Below are 19,296 nucleotides of genomic sequence, written 5' to 3'. Positions count from 1 at the left end.
AATAGGGACCTATGTCCAATAACTGTGGTGACACAATGGTGGTTGAACATCTAATATATAGGTTTCATCTAAAGTTACTAGTTATGAGTGACTGTCGCCTGATAATTAGCTACTATGTAAGATCATTTGGGGGTGGTTTTGGTATGGCATTGCAAAGCATAATTGACTGATAACAGGAAAAGGTCTGCCATCTAACGTTCATTTAGTTCATTTCGTTCATTTATTTAGTTACCTAATAGGCATTCATTACTGTTAATTCCTGTACAGAAGGCTGCATAAGGCTGGGAACACGTAGCCTCGTCCAATGGTTTCTCAATTTCTTCTGAGAAACACAGATGGTACTTTCAGAACCTGCCCTGGGTCAACAGTCCAAGCTGGTGGAGGTGGTGTTATGGTGTGGGGAATGTTTGCTCTGTACACTTTGGGCCTGTTAATACCGATCCACCATCACTTGGATGCCACAGCCTATTTGACTGTTGCAGCTGACCACATGGGCCATGACCCCTCATGATCACGACTACTTTCAGCATAATTATGCATGAAGAGTTGAGGCACTTGTAAGCGCTTTTAAAGGAGGCCCAACCTAGTGTTAGTATAGTCTCTCTGTTAGTGTATATATTTTACATTCAATAATGTGAAAAAATGAGGAAACTCCCATTAAAGCCTTTGTCTTCTTTGATGTATTTAAACATCTGGACATTTGATCTTCGCTTAAACAATACTGAGAGATGGAAAATGTGTGTTATAAATTTGTAGAATTAGAATCAGGTGCAGAAGCTTTGCACAGCTGCAGATGATTAGAACATGGTTAGAGATGGTCTTGATTGTCGGTTGAAGTGAGATTCAAAGAGCTCTCTGAGGCCTTCAGAAAGAAGGTTGTAGAAGCTGAGTCTGGGAAATGGTTTAAAACATCTCAGAACACCTAGAAATGAGCTGTTCCACTGTCCGCTAAATCATTTACAGTTTAGAACAATTGCCAACATGGCCAGATCAGACTGTCCTAGCAAGGTTAGCCTTGATGAGCAGACCTCAAGATGATGTTAAGAAGTCTTCCAACATCTACCTTTAGAAAGAGAAAAACTGCTGATTGATTTTCATGGGAGGTGAGCGAGGAGAAAACCCTTGCTGTAAAAAGACAAACACCAGGACTTCTGGAACAGTGTCCCTTTCTGCTTCGGACAGATGAATCTTGACCGATGGTTTATTTTTGTCCCGTAACAAGAAAACTTCTCAAAACTATAAGAAAATATAGCATCAAAAAAGAACAGTCTCACAAACAGTCATTTTTTTATTGTGCCTCTGAATGTTTATATGGCTTTTCTTTATATAACAGAACTGGCTGAACATGAACAGAGGGATTGAGAAAACCTCAGCCGAACCGAGGAGAAGAAAAAGAGCAAATGAGACAACGTAATCTCAACATTCTGTCTGAACAAAGCACCGTGCTGCTGAGGGGTGCAACACTGCAGAAGGCGCCCAGGAGATCAGGAGGTTTCTGTGTGCGTATATATGTGTATGTGTATGCATTTGTTGGTGTATGTGTGTTGCAGAGCACAGTTTCCCAATCCAGAGGTCAAGGACCCAGATATTCAGTCCAGGTGTTTTTATTTGTTTGCTGTACACTAAAAAAATTGCATTGTTTTTTCTTGATTGACATGTATCACGCCAACACAGCGATTGCCTAAAGTGAGTCAAGTGAAGGACAAAGCTGTGCTGATGTGATGCATTTGATCCATGTGGAACTAATCCATACAATCCAATCAAGTCAATTCATCAGTGTCGTTTTTTTAAGTGCATGCCAGCTCCCAGCACAACTGCATCAGGTGTGATTAATGTGAGTAAGGCCTGGTTAAGGCGTAGTGGGAGCCGTACTCCGCCCACATTTTTTATTTTTATTTTTTTGGGTGGAAACTATTGCATGACTGGACAAGGTTTTTTTTTTTTTTTTACACAGAATTCTGGCAGAAGTTGTAGCACACAATATACGTATAACAGCTAAACCCTAGTTTTTATAGTACTAAGTGGTGCTGTTAAAAAAAACACTCAAACAACAACAAAATTTTCATCTAATTTTGGTTAGTTGCAACGACACCAAAGAGTCCAGCTCAGTCGTGTTGTATTTTAACCTGGCGCTGCAGTGCTATTTCATGTTACACCACAATGTCACTGAGCAGTAACACAATTTATCATTCGTTTCTGTCTGTAAAGCTTCAAGTCCAAGTCCAAGTCCAATTACGCAATAGTCGCTACATAAGAACATGTTTATAGGTAGAGGCGTGGCTACGTCAATTCAGTGGCATACCCCAGATCTTACAGGCCGAAGTGCAAACCCAGCGCACTCAGTACAATCTAACACAGTCGGTAGTGCTGTAGTGGAGCTACTAGATTTGGTTAGCAAGCAGCCGTAACTACGATTGAGTTGCATCTGTAGGAACCACAAACTGCAGGCCTTGGTGCAGGTGCCTTACTTGCAGTGCCAGTACACTCTTTCAAATGGTTCTTGGAGCGATGCCTTAGAGATGTGTGAGTATGAAGTATGAACTTTGCCATCAAGTATAGGGTCTTAAGACCTTTCAAAGTTGCTACAGACACAGAAATCTGTTACAAACGTTTCTTTTTGGAGGCAAAAGTGTCTCTTCAACAGCATCCCTCAAGGACCAATCAGAGGCACTAGAGATTTGTGAATGAGATGTGTGAGCGTGAAGAAGCTTTCCTTTAAATAAATGAGCAAAGCTGTATTACAAGCACAACAGTGGTTCTGCAATGGCTTCGCTCAAAGAACCATTTGAAGCACTTTTACCTGCACCTGCACCGCGAGTGGGCAGACAAATGCCTAGAACATGATCAATAGAACATGATCAGCATCGGACATTTAGATTTTACATTACAGACTGATTTTTGATGATTTACAGAAGATCATTTGATAAATCCAGAAGATCAGAATGTTTAGGTAATGATGGGCTTGATTTGTAAGCCTACAGATAAAGACCGTGCAGACTAGGTAGATGTAATCCCACATTCAACATTTTTTAGATGTTTATGGATCGGCATTGGCAGATATGTACAGCACAGGAACCGTATGGGATATTTGCATCGGCACACAGTTCCTATGCATTCCTATTGGATGCTGGGTTAAGGCACTGAGAACTGGGCCAGGGCAAAGGTGTGGACTATGTACGAGGCAGATCCAGGCAATGGATTGGGAAACAGCAGGAGAGCAATGAGTGTATGCAAATGTACTTACATCTATATGTATAGTATGTATGTATATATATATGTGCCACTGCCACATAAAAACACTTGAACACGGATTTGATAGAATATCAATAGAAATCCTACAAAATGAGATCACTACAAAAGTGATCCTTTACAGTGTTTTAATGCGACAGCGACAATGTCCAAACAAAAAAAGACAGATGAAGGTATCTGTGTGTATGCATGAATTGAGAAGTGTGTGTGTGTGATGTGTGTGTGTAGACGTGAGCTCACATTGTCAGTGTTACAGCACCACACAAATGACATTCATCTGATGACCTGCTACGCTACAGGCTGCTCAACAACAGATACAACCATACAGTCCCAGGGTCGCCCAAACACACACACACACACACACACACACACACACACACACACACACACACACACACAGCTGGTTTCTGTTTTGCATAACTGAAGAAACGGTACTTGATCAATTACACACTGTCACCTAATGGCATGCTGTGTTTTTTGTTTGTTTAGGGGTTTTCCCCATCTTTTTCTCTTTTTTGGCAGTTGAGTTGATCAAAAATATTACAAAAAAACAACAACAACAAATTCCTATAATGAAGAGAACATAGAAAAGTTTAACAATGGCTTTTAGTAAAGTCTGTAGACGTCGCCACTTCCGAGTGGGAAATCTGAACTGAGCCGACGTTTGAAACCACACTCACAAGTATTGCTGTTTTGTAGCATGCCTGCAGGCAGCTAGTGTTTGGTCCTCACCGAAATGCCCTGAGTCTCCATGTTATATATATTTATAAGTATATATGTATGTATGTCAGTGTGTGTGTGTATATGTGTGTAGAACTCATATATATATATATATATATATATATATATATATATATATATATATATATATATATATATATATATATATATATACACACACATACATATAGAAATATATAGAGTTCTGCAGGATATGTGCTTTCCAAGTATGGGAATAAGATGTGGCTATGTCTGTATGAAAAATTTCTGTATGTTTTTTTTTATGTGTGTGTGTGTGTGTGTGTGTGTGTGTGTATGGGTGAGCGCAAGAGTCACTAAACCACCCCCTTCTTGGCTAAGCTAAGCTAAGCACTTGATCTGAAGGGTGCTGTTCCGCTATGCTGGAGTCTCCAAGCTCCGTATGAGAGAAGCGCACAGTCAGCACCAAGCTCGCCGTGTTTTACAATGGCTTAATTGAAGTGCTACATATATGGCCGATAGCAGACCTCCCCCTGAGCACTCCAAATGAAGCTGGATCAGTCGCTGCAATTGACCCTTGCATGCTCCACCCACAAATACGCTCCTTTGTAGCCACTCTTGGGAGGCTGGACAAGCTTTACAGAGTTCAAGAGGTCTCACAAAAATCCCACTCAGGCCCAATGAGGAACCGTTAGCCCACTTGCAGAAAATTCACCCTACAAAGGAGCTACAAAAGGGTTCTTTAAGTGATGCCACAGAAGTTTTGGGTTTGTAAAGAACCGTTTTTGCAAAACGGCTGTGTATGAAGACGAGCTATGTAAGTCGCTGTAGGTTCTTTCCCAATTTGAATCAAAAATACTTCTTCTATGGCATCGCTCCAAGAGCCACCTGTAAGTTTGTAGATTATAAATAGCAAGGTTACTACAAGTCTACACTACCATAGAAGAGATTAGCATTTGTAGGCATGCTCGTGTGCACCACTTCCTCACCTTTACGTGACTTTAAGACTTTACGAACAGTGTCCTATTTAAAAAAACATCCATGTTGACTTACACCTTCACACTTGTAATAGGTTGGGGTGGGGGGGGGTAACAACCCATCAGGCTGAATGGGTGGACGTATAGAAATGCATTGGTTTTAGTGACATCACAAGGCTTGAATATTTTGAACTGCTGAATTGTATGTTTGGAAATTTGAACAATGTTTACATATTATGAACATTTGAACCCTTCATGCTTTATATATCTATATAAGTTCAATGCTTTTTCAATACTGCAATACTAGCTAGCACCAAGTTGACACTGCTTTGGAATTGGTATAGAAATCATGTAGCAGGTGATCCTGATTTTCCTTGTCTCCTTATATGCAGACATTTTACCAAAACCCAAAGTGCAACAATAGCAAATGTTCAACAATGAAGGTCCTCTACAATTAGGCTATGATTAAATACTGGACGTTTTTCCATATCCGTAAGGTAGCGAGATTTGTAAAATACAAAAAGTCCTGTAATTAGTGAGTTGTAGTACACTACCATTTCTCATTACCTTGAGCGAGACCTTCACTAACGTTCCTCAAAGCTTGTTCAACCTAGAAACAGTTGCTGTGAAAAGCGTTTTTGTGGGCGGAGCATGGCTCGGTGAATTCCGCATTCTGAACCTTGAAGCTTAGGGGCCTGCATCATGTGTGAACTGAGACTTTTCCTGTCTAGAGTTTGGCTTCAGAGCTTGAACTCCTCTGTTCCCACTTTACAAACTGCATGCTTTGGCACAAAACACACTACTCGATTGGCAACAAAAGACACTGTGTATTTCACAACCAGAACTAATACCCATAATGCCAATCCTGAAAACACGTGGATCAGCCAACTAGGGAGTTATTGAAGAGACGCTGCTGTCAAATTGATTATCATCGACGTCTACGATGAGCCAAAGTGCCCAAGAGACCCAGCCAAATGACCGGGTATAGACTCAGTAGAGGTCTGCCAGTTTGTAGTCATTCGATTATCTCTCTTTCTCTTTCTCTCACTCTCTGTTTCTCCTCGGGAAAGCTATCCAAAACAAAGCATAACTGAAGAAACAGTATACAAAGGCAAAAAAAATATAAAGGTATATAGATATGTATGGGCTTATTCATAAAATGTAAAAGTAAAGAGAACTATATCAAGGCTGAAAAAGTCAAAACAATATTTAAATGCGTCAAGAACAACAAAAAAAACAGGATTAGCTTTTCATTCTTTTTGCTTTTTTCTTGCAGTTTTCTGAAGAAATGTGACTGTGAACCCGTTGGTAGTTCGATGACTGTTTCATGCTGGCTTCTGTAGGTTTGGCTGCTCCTTTATTTTCAATACAAACGCGATAGTATAAAAAAGCGACTGCTGTTTTTTTTTTTCTGCAAAGTCAGTTTGTTAAGTGTCTTCGCGTCTTCCCTCTTTGCCCTTTGAAGACAGTTCCTGAGAAGAGGCGTGCATCATTTTAAAGTCTTTGACTGAGTGCGTCTCTCACCACTGACCGTGAGGCCTGAGTTGGAGGTGGTTGAACTGATAAGGCTCTATGTTTGCCCCTGCAGGGGGCAGATTGCTGTGATTGGGGGGCAAAAAAGGGGAGGGCAGGGCCGGAGGGGTTGGCATGAGGCATGTGTGAGTGTGTTTATGGGCTGAAAGCCTGCTCACTGGGCCCTCCCCCCATGGCTCTTTCTGGACATGTCCTGGACATTGGGTTCCTGACCGCTCCAGGCCTCTCCGTCACTGTCCGTCCCCCTCTCCTCCTCCACGTCGTCGTCATCGTCGTCCTCCTCTTCTGGTGACGGTTCGCTGCCGTTCTCATTAGCCCAGCTGTCGTCCTCGTCCTCACGCTCGGTCTTCATGGTCAGCGGCGGGGCTGGTGGGGTAGGGGGCTCAGGTTTGCTCTCGCCAGACTCTGGCTGCTCCTCGAACGCCTCCGGATTCTCCAGCATCTCTCGGATGAGAGGAGGCATGGGGCCTGGAATCTCCATCTTCAGAGTGACTGCCCTCTCAGCTCCTAAAACGAAGCCAATAAAACCATTTAAGTCGGGAGGCTCTAATCTACAGATGCAGTTAAAACCATCTAAAAGATCAATATTTGAGTCGCTCAAGGCATACGTTATTAGATCGGTAATGGTACATGAAGTTTGATGGCCGGGACAACTGTGTGAACGTTGCAGGTGGACTGACCTTTGGTGCTGATGCCCCGCAAATCAGTTATCTTCATCAGCATGCGGGGGAACATGTGGGGCTTGTTGGGCCGGCGACGGCGAGCGTAAATTTTTAGTGCCTCCAGCAAGGGCTCCTGCAGACGGTCTACACGCTGAGGCTCCTCCAGATCCATGCGGTCTGAACAAAGACAGGGACGGAATTAGCGTTAATTAACTGTAGGGCAGTCATTTTTGCATAATTAATCTATAAAATAAATGGATTCATTTTTATATTATATTTTCTACTGGTATTTGAGAAAACCTTGCCTTCTTTTGAGATTTCTAATGTAATGGTTAGATTTCCACTGTTACTTTTGAAACTAGCTCCTTCCAACAGAGGGCAGCAGTAGTATATCTATAAAGGTATGGTGCAGTACCTCCACAGATCAGACAGATGGCACTGAGGAGCCCTGTCTCTGTGTCATCCATCTCCAGTGGCAGCAGCTGCCCAGCAAAGGCGAACACCAGGTCGGTGAGCGGGCCAAAGCCAGCGTTATGCATCTGCGTGCGGTTCAGAGTGAGCCCGTCTGAGAATGTCATGGTGTCCTGCTCTGGTGTGTAGCGCGTGCAGATCCGCAACATCTGACAGGGAAATGACAGTCCACAGTTAGGAACTGTTGCACCACACAAACTCACACATTACATACATATATATATATATATATATCCGACATACAGTATATACAGTATAACTTCATACATATATATATGTATGTGACAGTATAGTCTTGCCCAGGGAATTGAACCTAGTCTGCCACAGGAAAGGCAGTGTCATTACCCACTACACCACATCAAGCACTGCTCTTTACTAGACAGGTGCTACAATCAATTTAGCCACGGCACCACACGTGCTAGTAGTTATGATATAGGCATTTAAAATCTCACTTTAAAACTTAAATTCAAATGCCACCCATTGCTGACACAGACGTGCAAATGCACATGCACAGCTTGTATAATCCCGTTTGAAAAGTACTGCATATATAGTAGGACACTCTGGAGTAGAGAAACTTGAACCTGTTGGCACCATGCCAAATGCCAGGCGTTAGCTAGAAGGGTATAAAGCCCCCCTGCATTGAGCTGTGGAGCTGTGGAAGAACCATGCTCTCTAGAATGATGAATGGTGCTTCATCCAAAACTTTTGGGAAGAGGTAGCCGACCTCACCAACACTCTTATTTCTGAATGCAATCAAATTCTCGCAGCAACGCTCCAGAATCTAGTGGAAAGTTTTCCCTGGACAGTAGAGACAGTTACTCCAACAAAAGCAGTATAAACCCTTTTTTAAACCACCTTGAGCAGGTGTCCCAATACTTTTATCCATGTAGTGTAGTTGTAAACAGTTGTTTTGGCTGGTCTTTTACTTCCGTGTTTTTATTAGTTAACAGCTACAACCATACAAAGGTGAAGTTACCAGGATGTCCAGGCAGGCAGATTTGAGGAGAGTGATCTGGTCAGCGATGGTGAGGGTTGTGAAGCCCGGGAGGCGCTTGGCAAACTCAACAATCTTGATGATGCACTTGGTGGAGAGCTCACTGAACTTATCCCACAAACCCAGATCCAGCTGTACGCGGTGATCCGAGCTGGAATTCTGACACAGGAGAGGGGGGAGGGGGAGCAGAGTGAGGCATGTTCAAAAGCTCAAGAGACACATTTGTATGCACGTCCCATAAATTGTAATGAAGTTTAATTTAGGTCCTAGATAAGGACGGCTAAATTTAGGGCCTATGAAGTACTAATATTACTGCATGCACAAAGCTATAAGGCTTATCTCCCTGCACTACAAAAGGGCTATTATTCAGGCCTGGTTAAAGATGGCATGAGCCTCCTTTTTCTTTTCCAGTACAGATGCTGAAACTTCTACAGAGGGTAATTGGGGAGGGGATGTACCCGGACTTATAGAAAGACCTATATGTGTATATAGAAGTGCTCATGTGACTATTTGCTGTGGGGTTTAACTCACTGTGGTGTATTTTCCCAGCTGGCACAGCGAGGGGCAGGTCTCCTGGTGGGCTTTGCTCACTTTGTTCACCAGCTCCTCCAGTTCTCCGCTCAGCTCATAGCTCTCCACCGGAACCACCTCCTCCTTCACGTCTTTCTTCTTCTTGTTGCGGTCGTTCCGCACAGCTGAGGGTTATACGGACAGACGAGTCAAAACCTCTGGCATGAATCAGGCCCACCGCACCGTTGCCAAGCTATGATCTTAGCGCTTGGAAGTGTTCTCCGATGAATCTTTGCTAAACGTCAAGCCAGAGAAATGTCCTAATACTGCTCAGTCTTGACGGGATGGCTTGGCGAAAAATCTAACATACAGCATTTTCCCTTACCTCAAGTGCAGTCGATCAGCCAAGACACACTTTGGTGTCCGCAGTATAGTCTTTCAGTTCTATTCTGGAGCTAAGAGGCTAATGTAGCTAACACTTAAAGCTTGTCCTAGTAATTAGCACTGTGTCAACTGACCTAAGGTGTTTAGTAACCTTAAGTGGTGTCTGACGCTGTATCACACAATGTTAAATATTAGAAAAGATGAAAATTTATTTTGATTTATTTTGATATTATGATTGTTACCATTACTATTATTTTAAAGGGGCCTGTTTTTTACCTGGCATAGTTAAATAATGAGAGTTCAGTACATGGAAGTGACAAACCGTGAACCTCAAACATTCTCCTTCAAAGAACATCCAGCACAACCAAAACAGGCCTGGAAAACACACGATGCCAAAATGCCAAAACAGTCTTTACGGATTATATTAACGCTCCCAAAATTGACACAAACCAAGCCCACTAGCCGAAGCCCTACTCAAAGCTGGAGAGCAGCACATCACCTCCAGACTCTGCTAGTTATGGGAATACGGGTTGCTCCTGATCCAGTTTCCGCAGAAGGAGAGCTCAAACTCTGCAAGCACAGAGACGGAAACTGGGAAGGAAAACTAGGCTAAAAGCTAAAGCTAGCCAACATGAGCTACCATGGACTACCTCAGCTGAACCGAACTAAAACTAAACACACATCGGAAGGGAAATTGCGGCATATTTGTTAAGACTCAAGAAAAACAAACCCAGACAAGCTTGTGACAGGCAAGGCTAAGAGCTAACCGGCTACAATCTCTTCAGCTGAGAGGACAGCAACACCATCCGGTATCTTGGGAATAATTACACTGTTCAAACCATGCCATAATATGCGAGTTCTGTGAGCCATCCCAGGAGCCGAAAACCAACAGGGTGGTAAAGAGGCTTCTGAAGCTGCATTAGTACCTTTAAGTACATTTAAGAGCTGATGTAGGGTCAGCTACAGAAAGACAGGACCTAATCTTGCAGCACAGGTGGACACTGGTCTGAGAACAGCTCGTCAGATTATACATCCAACCCGTCGGATCACATCTCCACATTGCCAGGCCTGACTCTCTCTCTACCACCACCGCCCCCTCCTCCCTCCTCCCTCCCTTTCTTTCCTTCCTCTCAGGATATCCAGTAATAGCAAAGGCACAATGTGATCCCGGTCTCTACACACATCCCGCACATATAAACACACACATACATGTCCCCGCGGACACATAGAGGGCCAATGTGCCACTCTCCTGGTGAGATCACTGCTGTGACCCTGGCAAGTGAACAAACACACGACTAGCCCGCAGCCTTTCAACTTGGCACTATTGTCTTTGGCATTACACAAATCTGTTAATGCCAGGGTCATAAAGACGCTTTAGGAAGGGCTACCAATGCAGAAAGCACAAAAAAAAAGCACACATCACTCCTATTGCTGACAGATTGATGTACAGCGGGTAGGGACTGGTTTCTGAAGTGAAAAGAGCTTGAATAATGCCACCATTGACTTTGTTGACTTTCCCATGCTTTCTCTATTTCCACTGCATGTGAAATAAATACTGACAGAAGAAAGAGAAGTACTAAATTAGTGCTGAAACCTGTGTCCATGTTCCCATTAGTTCCCATTTCTGAGTTCTTTTGTAGTAACTGGACAAACTTTACCCAATGAGAAATTGTAGAGCTCATCTCTGACTTTGGTTAGGGCTCGGATATGGTTTTATAAGCCTATTTACCACCCTGTTATTTGCCGCAGAATAAAAAACACTAGGTCCAGTAGACTAAGGAGCTGCCACAATGACCCAGGGATCGCTGGTTCAAATCCAAGGTTGCTTGCTTTCTGCCATCAGTGGCCCGGGCCATGAGAGAGCCCAACTGGCCTTGCATTCTCCTGGTGGGTAGATGGCTCACCTGAGATCTCACATGAGATGAGGCTGTCCTCAGCCTCCCAGTGTTGGCAGCATTACACGTCACAAGTGCAAGGGGACTAATGGTGGGTTGGGTTATTGGGGAGGAAAATTGGATTTGAAAAAAAAAACACCATTTTTATGGCTTAGGGGATGCTAAAAAAAAAAAACTCTGCCCTAATTGTCTGGTGTACGTCACATGTCACATGTAGCGCAGTATAGCATAGCTGTCTCAAGAATATTGTAAATATTCTTTGAAGTTATTCCCACGTTTCCCTGCATAGTGTTGTCCCCCCTGGGTGCTATTAGAGCGGTGTGCAGTTAGCTAGCTGGAGAGATTATAGTAGGGCTTGCTAATACTGATATCCGCTCACTTCACGGGGCTTCCCTGGCCTTCATATGCATACTCGCAGAGGTGCTTTCATTGGTTGGGTTTTCTCAGAGTGGTGCTTCACCCAGTCAGCTGGTATTATCTCATAGCCTTTTTACACTTGCTTCCATATTCTCCCGAAACAGCTGTAGCATTTAGCCTCGAAAGGCTTTCGCTAATGGCCCAGGTGTATGTAACTATTGGAGGCCTGAGTCAATTTCACTTAGGTGAATTGGAGGACACAGCACGGAGGTTCACTTCCATGTACCGAACTCTCATTATTCAATAAAGCCAAGGTATACCCAGCTTTCCTTTCTAGTGGCACTTTAAAAACAATAAACGGTGGCATGCGGCTGATGCTCTAATCCACAACGACTTGCATTTAAATCATGTTTACAACGTTAGACGAATGTCTAGGACTTGTGCCCAAGTATTCTCACTGGTGTAAGCGTGGTGGTCTTGAAAGCAATGTTAACTGGCGTTAGATATTTCTGTCCTAGCTAAAGTGCTTTAGGTCCGCTTATCCTATCGGCGACTTGCTTGTTGACTCTATATCTGTTTGGATCTACGCTCTGGTCTCCATGGCTCGATGTCAGTGTGTATGTGTCAGTATGTCCGTCTCTGGGTGCTGTGCCAGAGGGCCCACATGCCAGCCGGCCGCCTCACCTTCCTTGGACATGCCAACCTCGAAGCACTTCTGCAGGCGGCAGTACTGGCAGCGGTTGCGTGTGACCTTGTTGATCTGGCAGTTCTTGTCGCGGTGGCAGGTGTACACCATGTTCTTCTGGATGCTGCGCCGAAAGAAGCCCTGTGGCCAGGCAGAGAGAGAGAGAGAGAGAGAGAGAGAGAGAGAGAGAGAAAGGGTGAGTCTTATCTACACTAGCCTTGTCTCTTTTCAGCGGTTGCTTCATCAACAGAAGAAAGCTTGTCCCTTTGTTGTCAGTAGACGTCTGTTCAAACCTGTTCAACCACAACATACCATCCTAGGCCTACAGTCACTCCATAGGATGACGCATTAATAGTGTAACCATAAATGATACTGATGTTTTTTTTAGTTTTAACAAAAGACTTAAAAAGACTTGCATTTAGTGCCACCACTACAGAACTGACCATTCGAGGCATGCACTCCACAACAGCTGTGAAGGGGTCCTGTGGTATCTGGTACCAAGACATTAGCAGTAGGTCCTTTAAGTCCTGTAAGTTGTGAGGTGGGGCAGCAATGAGCCTCAGTTGCCCATGACCCTGTAGCCAGTTCAAAACTTTCTGACTTTCTGTCGTCTAGCCATCCCAATTTGGCTCAGATTGGCCTTTTTAAGATCTGGTTTTTAAGATTTGGTTTTTAAGATCTGCCCCTGCTGGTGCAATACATAACTTCTCCAGGAATGCACGATAATAACTGTTTACCAAAATGATCGCCACTGGACAAATATCTGACTGATGGTTGACTTTGATATCGGTAGCAGTATTGTGCCAAAATCAGCAGAAAGTGCTGGAAATGAATGAATTTGATCCAGTCCTGTAACAAGTCTAGCCTGAAACAGCAACCACTCACACGGTGTGATGTGATGCTGTTGGCTGCATGTTTCTTTCTGTGGGTTTGGAAAGTGTTTGAGTAGTTTAGACATGAAAGAGGACTTTCAGATGTTGAACTCAGGCTAAGCGTTAACTGTACAGCTCTGAACAGACCCAAAAAATCAGATTTTTTTAACATATAGACATTTCAATATTGTTATCTGTGTTAGAACGGAGACGTGTTATTGTGTCTTCTGTTGATTCCTATGAGAGGTGAGAGGTTGTGATGTCATATTTTTGCCATATCGTCCACCCTTATTAAAGCCATGTCCAATACTCTACACCAGGGGTGTCCAGCTCCGTACCTGGCACAGGCGATTTCCCTACTCGAGCACACCTGACTCACCTCAGCAGTTAAGCACTACTAGGTTTGGTAGATTGGCCTGTCAGAGCAGGAAAATCGCCGAACCACACTTGACTAAGTCCTCTTGGACCGGAACTGAATAGCTGAACATCACTCATTGTTTTTGTGTTTTGTGATACTTTGTATTGGGCAGCGTTTTCTGAAACCTGGATCTCTAGCTGGAAGCTTCACATTGTATCTGTATTCTGGCCTTTTGATATCCAGGAAATCAGTATTTGGACTGGTAACACTCCAGAGGAATGTGCGCATAAGTACTTATATTGGGTCAGGCTGTTCTCTCTCACTTGTGCCAGACCAACACAGACTGAGTGGCTGCAATCACCTCAGAGGTTTGAAGGAGCATAAATCCAATTTCTTTTGCCTGAACATAGCACAGATCTGATATAGTGGAATCAGGGCTGATATAAAGTGATATGAAGCGATGCAAAGGTAACGAGAACAGTCTTTCGGTTATCTATTTTCAGACCAGATAATAATGACAGATGTGGGTCACTTAAAAACTTAAATGTGGACCGTCAATGCAGAACGTTCTAAGGTTCTAATCTGAGCAGCAAAGAAACTGAATGTGAGCATGTGTGATATGTAGGTAGAAGTGCTAGTGAAGGTTGGGGTCCATACCTTGCATCCCTCGCAGGAGCTGACCCCGTAGTGATACCCTGAGGACTTGTCCTGGCACACGAAGCAGGGCTTATAGACACGAGGCGGCGGAGGTGGAGAAGGAGAGCTGGGAACCATCTCCTCTGAGCTGGTGCTCTGGGTCTCCACCGCTAAAATGAGACAATAGGACAAAGAGAGGCATACATTAGGGCACACTGTGTAACAATCTCTAAATACTGACGAAGCAGTAGATGTTCAGTGGAAGGCTGATTTCTAGAAGCTGATTACGTGGAATGAAACTTAGAAGAAACATAGAAGCTGGAAGTCTCTAGATTGGTAATAGCTGCATTGGTAGATTAGTACATCAGTACAAAACTAATAGCAAGCCGACAGGTAATAGAGGTAACTAGATTAGCACTGTGCATTTACCATACTTTTGTCCATTACTAGAGACAACAGGATGTCAAACGAGCCCGTTTATTTGAGATGACCTAACAACTCAAAGGGGTGTGAGGCAAGTGTGTAATGATTTTGCAGTTTCCACAATGCTAACTGGGTGGGATACGAGGTACCATTACTTGTTAAACTACAGAAGCAAACCAATCAACAAGATTTGCAGAAAGGGGGAAACTGTATGAGCTGATTTTTTGGGTGCCAATTGATCATTTTGCACGGTAGACCCAAGCCTGCATAGGTGTTTGTTGGTTTACATCTCCATTTTGTGTAAATGGTGACAGATTGGTGGGGGTTAAGTGGGGGTGACATGTCTGTAGAATTCATTTCCCCCTACACCTCCCCCTGGCCAGCCCTCTCATCAGGGGGTGGGATTGCAGGAGGATTAGTCTGGCTTGATTGACAGAAAGAGAGAGAGAAAACAAACAGTTTAACACTGAGACAGATAAGCAGTAGTCCTGATAGATGTTCTGATAAGGCATGTAGCTCAACTCTGCAACAGGCCGTGAGCCGGGCCTGGGGCTTCCTCGTTCTTACCCAGCCGGCTGCCCGGCTCCTGTGTTACTCCGCTTTGTAGAGGTGAATACCTTTCCCTTCAGGACATACTTGGAATTGCTAACTCACTCACTCGCTACAGGTGATATCTGTCTCTTGCAAGACAGTAAGACAGATTACGAAGCCTTTAAACCCACTGAACCACTGAATCAGTTATTAGTTCTGAGTAATTACTGTGAAACTCAAAGTTATAAGAATGAGGAATTGAAGTGTTGGCAACACTTGTAAAAATACAATTGCATTTTTTTCGAGTCATGCCATAGATGAACCACTTTTACTTCCCCTAAAGAATGGATGATGCAATGGATGGTTCTTAAAAGAGCCTTTTTTGTAGAAGACATATGAGTGGAAGGGACAATCCACGTAGAACCTACATGGGATAGATGTAGATAAAGAACCATTAACTGAAAGTTTTTCTCACTGGTTCTTCTAATAGTATCACTCCACCGAAGACGGCACGGGTCGAGCTACATGTCCATCCTTGTGTCCTAACCAACATGTTCATGAAACACGTGTGTAAACTCTAACAGGTACTTTGTCCTCCTCTGTGTGCACAGACCCCAGAGTAACACTTCTTTCAACTTTCACCCTGCAATCACCCTCAAACTTCACCCTCTCCACCCTCCCGCCCTGACACATAAACCCTATTTCTTCTCTTGTTTCCTGGCCCTAAATTCCACAGTATGGCCCTGGCGGTTTTTACTGGAGGCCCAAGCTCGTAAGCCTGGCCTATAAAGGTGCTCTCAGGGCCGGGGCGGAGGCCACAGCCCGGCTGCAGGGGGCTTTACTGGGTCTCAGTCACCTCGGGCGGCCATTCACACCACCAGCTGTAGCCCTGGCTAGTAAAAAAAAGGCCCAATCATAAAACGAGAAACAGGGAGGCTCTAAAATTCTAACTTTTTACTGCACTCCCATCCCCCCGGCCATGGTCAATGGAAAGCACAGAGGCTAGCCTAAACTTAACCTACCCCCCCCCTCCTTTCTCTCGTCACACACAGACACACACCCCACAGGGTCCAGCCCAAGCACCAGCTTGGCTTTTTTTACAAGAGCTGGGAGACTTCAAAAAGAAGAAAAGGGGGCATAAAAAGAGGAATTTGATAGAAAACAGAAAAAAAGGGACAGATGAGGGAAGGGGGCAGGGAGAGGCAAATGCTTAGAGGTTACGTACAACGCACTACTGTTCATGGTCATGGTTATCCCAAAGACCTTACCATCTGTTACGTAAACATTCTCAGGAGATTGGTGTACTATGTGCTTGTACCGGACAGAGTCCCCAAGTAACCCAGCACCTGAAACCAAACACCTTATTACAGCATCATTACAGCTGAAACCTATACAGCACAATGCTAATACTAAAATCAAAAAGAGGAACAGTCCAATCAGTAGCATCCCTACTAAGACCTTGTAAGTGTCAAAGGGGATGTCACAGTACTATCACTATGGGGTCACATCAAGCTCAGATCAAAAAACATGCCTGCTATCAAAACCGCGTTGTGAATTTCTTCATTGTAACAAGAGACAGAGAACGACTGCGACTGTGGGCTGAACCGAGTGTGAACCCATTTGTTTATGTTGTAATGGAGGCAATATGGTGGCTGCAGGGACAGGTGCTGACAGCTGCTTTGAAAAGGCCAAATCGTGGGTGGCGTCGAGAAATGACTTCTGACTGGCACCGTCTGACAAGCCAGGGAGAGAAACAGAGATAGAGGCAGAGAGAGGCGAGCGAGGGAGGGAAAACAGTACGGGAGGGGTAGAGGGCAGAAAATCCATCAGTGTCCATCAACAGCCCAAACTGGTTCCTGCCGTAAAAAAAGAAAAAAGAAAGGGCTTCTCTTACACCTCATTCACACACCCTTTCCAAAGCTCGCTCAACACTTCTCCCAGGGCACACAATGGGATGGGCCGTCTTCAACAGGACACCCCCAACCCCACACACACATATACACATTTGCAAAAACATCAGGCCTTCCTTATCAGGGCCTAAGCCTGGGACCCCATTTGCATGACAATCTCCAGGCCAAGCACAGCTAGCTGCTAGCTGACCGATGGACAGGTTGGGGCGGGACTCAGGGGGGTAGGTAGGCAGGCCGCGGAGGAGGGATCGGCAGTTATCAGCAGCCACTGCTCATTTCCTGTTGAGTATCATTTTACTCCTAATCCCGTCTCTCAAAGGCCTTTGTACACAATGGCCGCAGCTAAACGGGTCCAGGCTAATGCCACTGTCAACCACATTTGGCCCATTTGGCCACCCCCCAGACACACCGAATGCAGCAGCATGCTGGGAAAAGGGATACACACAAACACATACACACTGACTGCCTTTCTACTTCTGACCGTGGTGTTTCCCTCCCATAGCGTTTCAGTTCCATAAGGTCCACCCCCAGCAGCATAAAATCACAGTAAGGGCTGCAAATGCAAGAAATGCATGACCATTAGCTTTGAGCACTCCGATAAAACAGATGGAGGCACAAGACCAACAGGATGTGCTACTGTGGCTACTGGTGCCGCCCTTATTTTTGTGGGAATAAATATAGGCCTGCTGCATGTGTGAAGGAAAAAAGCTTGGTGTGTTTCGTATTGCAAAACTACTTTTAGCTGAGCAGCATATGACGCATTGGCTGTGGAACAAATATTCTTTCACAATAGAACAGCAGATTTTGTGTACGTGACTGTGGGTGTGATTGAATCTTCAGTGGAACACTGTTCCCAGATCTAGTCTTGGCATGTGTGTGTGAGCGCGTGCATGTATGTGTGTGTGTGCGTTTGTGTATATGCAGTTGTCTGTGCGGGCACTCGCGCAGCTAGAGCCTCTACGCCATCTCCAGGGCACCCAATTTGATTTGCAAATCTAGTCCTGTACTCCACTCTCAATTCCTTTTTTTAAGCGTTTCAGTGTGCTCGGCATGTGCTTTTGGCCTTAGTGGCTTTGCAGTTTCTCGCCGTCCCCAATCCCTGGTCTTCAAAGCTGTCAAGAAGGCTTCCTTTTTTTTTTTTTACACGTAAAGACCCTGTAGAAGTGTGTTGTTTAGCAGCCCGAAGATTCCCCAGAAAGTGGTGCCATCAGCACTCACCTTTATGTGCATTATTGAAAGGGAGAAAGCTGGGGGTTGAGGTTCCTCCCTTTTAATAATGCGAGGAGAATCTGGAGGTAACAACTGCAAGCAAGTTTATGTATACAGGAGCAATTGGGTCATTGACGGCTGCTACCACTGCAGTAAGACATCACATGTTCACATTTATGTTTACTGATATCATAAATGTTCACTCAATTAAAATAGCAATGTTCTGTTGTCTCTATAAGCCCCCTCCCACCACTTTGTGCTGATCCAGGGTATTGAACCAGCAACTTTCTGGAGCTCTATATTGTCACCGTCAGACAAAAAAACTATGTTTTTCCAACACTGCAACTTTACAGGAGAAAGGAAACCCTACTTTTAATAGAAGTCAAGGTAAAAACGGTTTGTTCCAGGTCATTGTGGACCTCTTGTGTTGGATCAGCATTAAATTTTGACACAGTTTACAGTAGGGCTGCAATATCATACATATATCACACCGTACATACTGCCATATACAAGAAATTTCACCAGAATTCCACAGAAGTCAATGATATTGATATTAATAGTGCACTCCATGTATCCAAGATTGGAGTACTCTACCTCTGGTAGATATCACCTGACATTGCCCCAGTGTACAGTACATCTACAAGGCTTTTGCGGGACAGCAACGATATGCCATATATGATGGGTAAGGCAGCGAGAATGACTCACCGACACCATTGATTATAGAAATAGGTCAAGGCGTCACTGGTAATGCTTCTGTATTATTCATATGATATGTGCAGTTATTTTAATAGACTGCAATATGGCTTCAATTTTGTCTTACACCATAAAAAAGAAGGAACTGCTTGTGAGAATGTGATGGCAGCCTGTGACGGGCAAAGTGAAAGCAAACTGCGAAAGAAATAATGACTCAATTAGTGTATATTAGTCAGTGAATCAGAAGA

The 19,296-nt window shown here is 44.1% G+C and overlaps 1 protein-coding gene across 2 annotated transcripts in view; it reads right to left on the bottom strand.

Annotated features, from left to right (window-relative positions):
• Window positions 1-4,261: 4,261 nt before the first annotated feature.
• rarga (retinoic acid receptor gamma a) overlaps window positions 4,262-19,296 on the bottom strand; it is a 43,683-nt gene continuing 28,648 nt past the window's right edge. For both annotated transcript variants that reach the window (XM_072696612.1, XM_072696615.1), the window contains exons 2-8: window positions 14,304-14,452; window positions 12,416-12,557; window positions 9,117-9,280; window positions 8,568-8,744; window positions 7,536-7,740; window positions 7,139-7,297; window positions 4,262-6,965 (exon numbers count right to left, since the gene is read on the bottom strand). In XM_072696612.1, the coding sequence (XP_072552713.1) occupies window positions 6,613-6,965; window positions 7,139-7,297; window positions 7,536-7,740; window positions 8,568-8,744; window positions 9,117-9,280; window positions 12,416-12,557; window positions 14,304-14,452 (1,349 nt within the window). In that variant the 3' untranslated portion in view covers window positions 4,262-6,612. The remainder of the gene's footprint in view (window positions 6,966-7,138; window positions 7,298-7,535; window positions 7,741-8,567; window positions 8,745-9,116; window positions 9,281-12,415; window positions 12,558-14,303; window positions 14,453-19,296) is intronic.

Source organism: Salminus brasiliensis, chromosome 14 (genome assembly GCF_030463535.1).
Source record: "Salminus brasiliensis chromosome 14, fSalBra1.hap2, whole genome shotgun sequence".
Lineage (NCBI taxonomy): Eukaryota > Metazoa > Chordata > Actinopteri > Characiformes > Bryconidae > Salminus > Salminus brasiliensis.
The sequence above is the reverse complement of the archived record's forward strand: the minus strand, read 5'-3'. Positions and strand labels throughout refer to the sequence as shown.